The sequence below is a fragment of the Alnus glutinosa genome, chromosome 2 (assembly GCF_958979055.1).
Source record: "Alnus glutinosa chromosome 2, dhAlnGlut1.1, whole genome shotgun sequence".
NCBI lineage: Eukaryota > Viridiplantae > Streptophyta > Magnoliopsida > Fagales > Betulaceae > Alnus > Alnus glutinosa.
In genome coordinates this window covers 4,912,936-4,921,876 of record NC_084887.1, presented here as the reverse complement: position 1 = coordinate 4,921,876, position 8,941 = coordinate 4,912,936, and the positions used below count along the sequence as shown (strand labels likewise).

Below are 8,941 nucleotides of genomic sequence, written 5' to 3'. Positions count from 1 at the left end.
ATCTTAAAAGAAGTTGTTAGAGTATGCAAAAATTGTACGAAAATTATAAACGTATCATATCTTATACATAAGATAGAGCCAAGTTATATATATATGAGACCCAACTATTCAAGTAAATAGTCGAACATATATTTTGAAATTTATTTGAACAAGTGAGTTCTATATGGACTGTATTAGAGTGTATGTACTGTCTAAATTATTAGAGATTCCAATCCAATAGGCCCGCTCACCGTGCCGGACAATTTATGGGAATATATATATTTTATTTTATTTTATTATAAACTAAATAAAAGAATAGAAATAGTATTTAACGCATAGAAAGGGTTATTGCAAACTTTTCATTGGGGGATAAGGACAAACCCAGCAATACACAGAAACAAACTTAGATCACGTACCAGTACCACACATACAAAACCCTATATATACGTAACTCTCGCTCCTCCAAGTTTCCAAAACGTTTCAACCAGTTTTCACAACCCAAAAAATCAATGAAGTTCTTCTTCCGGTCATGTTACCGTCCCAAATGCTCCCCTTCGCCGCCGCACGAGGAAGCCAACGCCGACGCCAACACCGACACCCATGTGTCGGCGTCGCTCATCGTGCCTTCTTCCAGGCGCAACAGGCTCAGTAGTTCTGCTTCCAAGTCTAAGTCTGCGGCTGCGGCTGCGGCGGCTAAGCATTGGAGGCCACGGCTTTCGATGATATCAGAGGACAACGCCGGTTACGCCGCTAAGGTCTTCGACAAAAACTGCGCCGCACGGGTTTCCGACAAGAAATCCTCTAGCAAACCCAGATCGTTTGGCAATTCCCGCAGTATCGCCGACCTGGACGAATATTCCTGCAGGTTTTGAATTTTACGACGGCAGTTGTTAGTTTGTTAACATTAATTGTATGATGATATTGTTGCTGATTTGTTTTGTTTGTTTCCAGGAACAATTCCGCACCGATTGTCTTTCCAGCATTCTCACCGACCCCGTTTATGTTTTGAGTTCCATGGCTGCTGCAGGTTGCTGTTCTTTTGTTTTGTTTTGTTTTGTTTTTCGTCCAAAAGTGTTGTTATTCTTATCGACTATTTTTCTGTAATCTTAGCATATACTTCAACTTTTGTCCCAACTCATGTCTACTGCTTGCTTATTGATCAAGGACAAAGTTTGAATTCCGCCTATGCAGATTAAACCAACCGATACTTGTCTTTAGAGCATGTGATTTTCGCGAATATAAATTTTCCGCTTCTTCAATGGGAAGCCCAAATACTACTATAGGGTAAAGTCTTCGCCTGATGCATAGGTTGGGACGATTTCTGCAATAAAGGAGTTATGGGAATTTCAGGTATTAATTTCATGGTGATCAGAGAAAATCAATTGATACCACACAAATTAGGGCTATGAATTTCACCTTTCTTTTGCTTTTTATTTTTATGCTGTACGTTGTCACTCTCACAGCCACAGGATTTTACCACAGGACTAAAGGAAAAACTAAAAAGAAAAGATTTAGACATCCTAAAAGTTGATGATATTTAGACCTGAGCTTGCAACTGCTCTTCGTATTTCATGGTGTAAAAATCCACAAACTCATGGAGTCTATCCGATCAAAATTATTATAACATGTCACATATGTTTTGCAACGATAATGGCAATTTAGTAGTTGTGCAAAATCAGGAGCACTGCTGTTTTGCACTTCCCTTTGTAAAAGCCATGCTCTTGTTTTCAAGCCGATTAAGATCGATCGCCTCTTACAATTGGCCGTCTGAATTAAAGTAATCTACGCATTAAAGTATTACAATTGGAGTAATTTGGAAACCAATTGTAGGAATTTTGCTCCTTTCAAGCCTCCGTACTAATGTTAAAGTACTACAATAACAGCCATACTTAAGTAATGCTAATTAGTAAACTGTGTTAAACGATTGCCATACACATGATTGTCCAAACTTGAGTTACGCTTATTAGTAAACTATTATATGATTGTCATACGTACACATGATAATGTGGCAATGAAAATCAGCCATTAGATCGGTACTAGTAAAAATAAAAATAAAAATTACTCATTTTCACTCTCATGTTATTTTTATTATATAAAAATTGAGCAATTTACTAAATAATATTACACGAACTTATCAAAATTTCTCGAGAATCTAGCCGGTAACAACTGATGTGATGCTTTGTGCCAAATGAGGCATATTGGAATTGATCTGTCAGTCGTGAGAAAGGTATCTGGTTACTACCTGCCATGCCCCTTTGACCAGGTATCATGGGATCAGAAGACTTGGGCCAGCTCTAAAGCAGAAGCTGCTTTGGCATGGCGGATCCCTGACGCATCTGGTGATGCGGGTTTTGGTACTTTCAATAGCCTTGCGCCAACTATAAGGTTCAGTTTGTCAATCTTGTTGCTGCTGCAGCTTCTCAGCATTATTGCTACTCCTCCAGTACTCTTTCTACCGGTTAAGTTTCTAGCTTACTTCGAACATCAGATTTACGCATTAACGATCTTTCCTCTGATAGTCATCACTCCAAATCCTCCTCTCTCAAGGGCAACATTTTCAGATCTTTAACCGTGTCCAGCCGTTAGAACTGAACGATCCGGCAATGATTCAATCTCGTGATGGTTGACCCCCTTTACTTACAATTTATATACATCTTCATTATCCACAGCATATTGTACGACCTCGTTCGTTTAAGGATCCATACATCTATAAACAATATGGTGTGATTTGCAGCCACACGAAAAACAAGATGTGTTAGCTTGAGTTTTTCACCATAATTGTTTTTTTTTTTTTTTTAATTTTTATGCTGTGTGTATATGTGATTGGAAAAAAAAAAATGAGGCCATATATAGTGGTGCATAATTGAGATAATGGTCAAAGATTGATGCTGCATCAGTTTCCATATTCCAAACCCAACCCTATATCATCAATTTTGGTGATAGTTCCCAACAGACCAAAAGGATGAACAGGTTTTACTTTTGGGTACTCTTAGACTAAAACCATGCACCAGAAAGAGATGATCGTGGAAGAGCCACTAACTGTTAGGAAAATGATTCACATCAAGATTGCGTATCGCAATGTCATCGATACTACATTCTTTGTGAGAACCTAAGCAAAAGAATGTACCATTATAAGATGAAATCAAATAGCAGCTTACAAAACCCATTAAAAGTAAAATCCTTCTTTTCTTTTCTTTTCTTTATTTATTTATTTTTTATTTTCTACCTTTTCTTTATTGGCAAAGTCAGAGGGTAAGGTAGAGTAGCCACCTTTTAAACTAAGTTTAGAATGTAGAGTTTCCACTTTACCTGACTCTGAGAACCCATCTTAGAGAAATGGGCATAAATACTCAAAATGGAGGACGGGAAAGCAAATAACTAATTCTAACAAAAATCAAGTGTCAAGAATGATTAGCGGAGGAAAACTAAAACAATTTCTGAAAATGCAGATAATTTATAATTCCAGAATAACTATGTTAAATAACATAGATGAACACATAACAGTTCCTGAGGACAAGCACCCCCAAACAACGTGCCTGCATCAGTTGCAGAAGGCCTAAGGAGTTAAATTATGATTTGCAAGAAGTAGTGAATCAATTAGACAGATCTGTGTAGTATCACCCAGCCCCAACTGGAAAAAGGACTTCCTTATAAATCCATAGCAATTCTGAGACAAAATGTCATCAGAATAACAATGCCAATCTATATCCTATTCGGTGTTCTTCACAAATCTAAATCAAATGGAATACCAAGTCATTGCTAATTGAAACCCAAGCCAAAACTGTTAGTGAGCACTTGAAAAGAGTGACAAGAAAAAGCTGATAAAAGGTTAAAACTTAGTTCTCTTTAATCAGTAATAATATAATTATAAACTACCTCGCACTTAATTGAGACAGCTAACTACTTTTACAAGCCAAAAAATAAAATAAAATCAGCACTTAATGTTACAAAATTTAATTGGATTAAGCAGCAAAGTGTTCAAAAGAAAAGGTAAATCACAAAGTGTTCATTGTAAGATCTTGGTTTGATGCTATGCATGCTACTACAAGGGCTTAAAAAAAGTACTGCAATGACGAAATAGAGGTTCCGCAACATCAAAAGGTTCATGTGACATATGATGGTTTTGTACTGGTCCTTCATCTAAATGTTTTTTTTGATAAGTTGGTCCTTCATCTAAATGTTGGCAACATGTTCACTAAGACAAAAGAATATTTTAAGAAAAAACACAAATAGTACACAACATCCGAGAGAAGAACAGAAAGACTAGATGCATCAGGTCTAGATTGTCTCAGATCTATTATTCATGCCCTTTATTTTGCATTTGACAATGAATATCTCAATTACATGATTGATACTCCATATAGAACCTTGTCATTAAAATGATCAATAGTCAGCATATCATAAAGAGTACTAGTTTTGGTCGTGTTGTTAACCTTTTACATGTATCATCCATGGAAATATGGATTACATATCATTTGTACTCCAGATTTGGGACAACTTAATCTACATTGTTGTTTACCAGGAAATAAGAAGACTGTTGAGATGGTAAAAAGTCAGATGAACAGCTGTAGCTGCTCCATTTGCCTTTTCATGAATGTCAAGGAGAAAATGAACTTTCAAGGTTTTCTTATGCTTCCTACTCTTAACTGTACATGACCTTTTTTTTTTTCTTTTTTTTTTTTGTCTTTGAAACCATTTTCAATGCAATAATTGTAGCACAAAATCTCAAGGTGGAAAAAGTACAAGATGAAATACTCTCTTTCTTTTTTTTTTTTCTTTTCTAACGCTGGTGTATTTAGTTGCAGCAAACCCCAATTAAAGCAGTGGTTGATAGCGCGCTTCGACAAATGATCAGTGGATCCCCTTTTTACAACTCAAACCTACCTTCCAGCAACACTGCTATGCCTAGATTTGTGATTTCTCATCTAGAAACATTTTTCAAATGTCGAATTTTGTCACTTTGAGAAATGTTCATAAAAAGGTACACTTTTTGCATACTTAAAAGCATGGACCCTATGCATCTTACTGTCACCAACATAAAAAGGATTATTAAATCAGCTTCCCCAAAATGGAAATTAAACAGAAAAAAGTAACCTACCTAGAGGAAGGTGAAAGCTCACAATATTGATTCTCAATCTACATAGTTGAAGAACTCATGTTTAAATGGCTGAGTAATTAAAAAAATAATTGGATATCATTTCCAAAGAAGAAAAAAAAAATGATGGCACAAACACACCTACTGATGATCAACACCATATGAAGAACCCTCAAGGGTCAAGAGGCTGCATATCACATTTACACACACACACACACAAATGAATCATCATTTCATTGCATTTCTGACGATCCACTTACAATATTAATCCTTCTTTATTTTAAAATGGTTATCAGAAGTATCCCAAAAGTACCAGATAGATCTTTTAAGTTTAAAAACATATTTACTTATCAAACAAAAAAGTGCAAAAATATATTTTTTATTTTTGGACCTGTTTGTGAAGTATCATGGAATATTAGAAAGAATCAGTACACAATACCAATGAGATATGGATACGGCTCCTTTATTATCTTTTCCATGCATCCTTTATTAAGTATCCATTTTACATAGTTTGGTAACTAGCACATCACAGTAGTTGATAACCATGTGTACTCGAGAATCCCCACATTCTCAACTCCAACAGTATTTTCATGCTCCCATAATTTTTACTAAAATTTAAGTCCAATCGCCAGATCCCCATCCTGAAGCAAAAGTTCTGTTTAATTAAACCCAACCTGTCCTGCGCCACAACTGAAAGGCATGTTTTGGGGCCTTTTTCCCTCAACGACATTGTTAAAATGATCTACATACTATTTTAGATCAAACATTATCTCATTGCAGCTTTCGTCTCTAAAATATGGAATAAAATAAGAACTGACATATCAGATCTGGAGCAATTTTACAGATCTTTCTCTTTCTAGACTGGCATCAGATTAATCAAAAGGCCGCAACCATGGCTTCAAATTCAGTTTCGGACGCTTAACTTGTCTCTCCACTGGTTGACTCCCACCCTCACCAATACCCAGCCCTGATTTTGGATCGAAGATTTGAATTTTCATGCAATTCATTGACACTCTAAACCTTGCCAATGTCCCCAGGATTCTGGTTACCCATAATTGATTAAATAGCGATCGCCTATGACAATGGAAAAAAACATAAAATTGATATCACCAAGGACACTGAGCAACCATATACCTGTCTATAATTGTTTTCCAAAGTCTCCAATGGTTTAGATCTTGAAGGTAGCTTTAATTTACGATGCTCTGATACTTCAGAAGTCATTGCTGGTCGATGGAGCCCCATCAACAATAGCTCTACTCTTTACCCCGGCCCTTTCATATATGTTTGTGGCTTTTCACTCTCATAACCTGGCAATTCCATACCACCGCCCACTCCTTTCAGCTTGATCTTCCCGTGAAGCATTACAATCATCCTCCTGGCTAATCACATTCACACTATCAGCCACATTATCATCCCACATAGACCAAATGTGGTAGAAGCCACCCACTCCATTCAGCTTGATCACCCCTTGAAGCATCGTAATCATCCTTCTCACACCAGCCAATTATCATCCCTTGCATAGGGCAAATCTATTAGTAAACTAGCAACGAAACTCAAGGACTGCGATCCCACGTTCGAATTGGGCTCCAATTCGTCCCAAACTATCATCACTAACAAGACGGCCGGGAGCCAATACACCATCTAATCTAAAAGACTTACACTCATCCTCCTCAAAATTTTTAACCCAAAAAAGAAAAGAAAAATTAAGGTTTTCAATTTCAAATTCACAGAAACAAAGAAATAACATTCTAAATGGTCGAACTCCAAGTTTCAAAAAAAAAAAAAAAGGAAGGTAAATTTCAGTGAGCTCCAATCTAAAAGGCATGGAATTCGGCGCGAAGCGCCTCTGTTTTTCAACGAGCATTGAGCTCAATTTGAGCATGCTAGAAATAAATATATTGTTGAACTTACATTCATCAAACAAAAAAAATATATTGTTGAACTTACAGTTCAGGAGCAGAAGGTAAAGCAACCGCTATGGAAGTGCTTCAGCGACATAGTTGATCCAGTGCCACGCACTGAGAGCTTTCATGGAAGAGGACAAACGGCGCCGTCAAAAGTGGAGCCAGACTCCTACAAGCTGGGACAGAGTTGCGTACCGGCTGATATTAAAAGGGAATTTAAGCTCCGGCGATATATTTTATGTCACTTGTAGAAGATTTTCCTCAAATACTACATTGTTTTTTATTACTTTTATTACTATTATTATTTATTGTTAATAAATAAATAAATAAATAAATATTTTTAGAGCCGTAATAAAACAGCTGGAAATAGACTGCTTTGAACGAATTTTCCTCCTCTACTATAAATGTACCTAAAATCACATGATGACCGTTTAATTGACTAAATTTTTTATCTTAGTTAAAAGTGTTTTGGGTATTCTTTTTATTTTGATATAAAAATAGTTTTTATTTTTATATTTTTAAGATTTTTTTTAATGTATTTATCACAAGCAAACACCTTTACCCTTATCCTAAAAACTAAAACCCTTTTTTTTTTTTTTTTTTGTTATGAGGAGCATGTCCTTTAATGGAATCAAATTGTTGGATTTATATTATATAAGATGTTTATTAATATTCAAGTTGTCAGTTAAACTCTTTCTTAATTCTTTTTTTTAAAAAAAAAAAATTATACTTGTCAACTTTTCAGATAGTTCAAAAAAAAAAAAAAAAAAAAAATCAAAGATGAAGGCTATAACACATAAGAATGGATTTTAGTGCAATATCTGATAAAAGAATTAATGTTGAGTTTGTGGTTATATCAATACATTCATGGATGCATTTGATATGAGTAAAAATTATTTTTATATTTTAAATTATTTGTTAATGTATTTGTCACAAACAAATATGACTTTTGTCCTTGTCCTAAAAAATTATTTATTATTTATTTTTTTTAAAACGAGCATGTTCTCTAGTGGAATCAAAGAGAGTATTACGTATTTGGATTTTGATCTCTTTATTTATTTTATATAAGATGTTTATTAAGATTCGTCTTGTCATGAGTTAATCTCTTTCTTATAATTTTTTAAAGAATAATTATTATTTTAGGAAAAATGTTCTCTAATGATATTATTGGGTTCACTTTGATTCTTTATGGACCTTCTAATCCTAGAAAATATATATATATATATATATATTTATTTATTTATTTCTTTCTTTTTTTTTTTTCCAAATTTCTTGTCTTTTCGTCTAACTCACTATCCTTTTTTTTTTTTTTTTTCTTTTTTTTTTTTCTTTTTTGTTGAAATTTCTTGGTACGAATTCACTTATGTTAAAGAATTGAGAAATTTCAATTCAAACATGCCCTTAATTATAACCGACCAAAACCACTATTCTTTCTCCTAATAAGCTCTTTGCACCAAAAGCCATTGAGAAGGGAAGCTCAAAGCTTCTATCTCTCCCGTTTTCATATGCTAACGTTTCGTTTGAGGCCCTTGTCCTATTAGAGTTTTATCTAACCTTATTTAATATTTACTTATTTGGAGGCTTTATTTGACTTTTCAAAAGTTCTGTTTATATCTTTAAAAGTTTTGTTTATCTTTTCCTTAATTACTATAATTAATGATTATCTCCCTCTTTCACCGCATCTCTGGCCTGACTTGTCACAGATTTTTGATTGAATTTTTTGAAGTTAGATCTATATTCATCTGCTAGATCTTACTTGACACGCACTTGGCACGTGTTGTACACACTTTGTCGCGTGGATAGCCCTCCACCGCGCATGCTGCTTCTTGTTTCCTCCTCCGTTGTTTTTCACCACTATAATTGACCTCATGTGGTGGTTTTCTCTTAACTGGTCATCTTCGTCGGCTCATGGTCTTCATGTGCCGGCAATTGGTTTTCACCTGTTGCCACTCTCCTCCCTACT

General features: G+C 35.0%; 1 protein-coding gene and 1 long non-coding RNA gene across 2 annotated transcripts; one reads left to right on the top strand and one right to left on the bottom strand.

Annotated features, from left to right (window-relative positions):
* Window positions 1–377: 377 nt before the first annotated feature.
* Window positions 378–1,159, top strand: LOC133861538 (uncharacterized). Its single transcript, XM_062297323.1, has 2 exons — window positions 378–844; window positions 931–1,159. Exons 1-2 carry the CDS (start codon window positions 489–491, stop codon window positions 986–988), a joined length of 414 nt encoding a protein of 137 aa, XP_062153307.1. The 5' UTR covers window positions 378–488; the 3' UTR covers window positions 989–1,159.
* Window positions 1,160–5,826: 4,667 nt separating this feature from the next.
* LOC133861665 (uncharacterized) lies at window positions 5,827–7,231 on the bottom strand. Its single transcript, XR_009899060.1, has 2 exons — window positions 7,022–7,231; window positions 5,827–6,587 (listed from the first exon to the last, which is right to left on the bottom strand). It is a non-coding gene; the product is annotated as an uncharacterized LOC133861665 (long non-coding RNA).
* Between the last annotated feature and the right edge of the window lie 1,710 nt (window positions 7,232–8,941).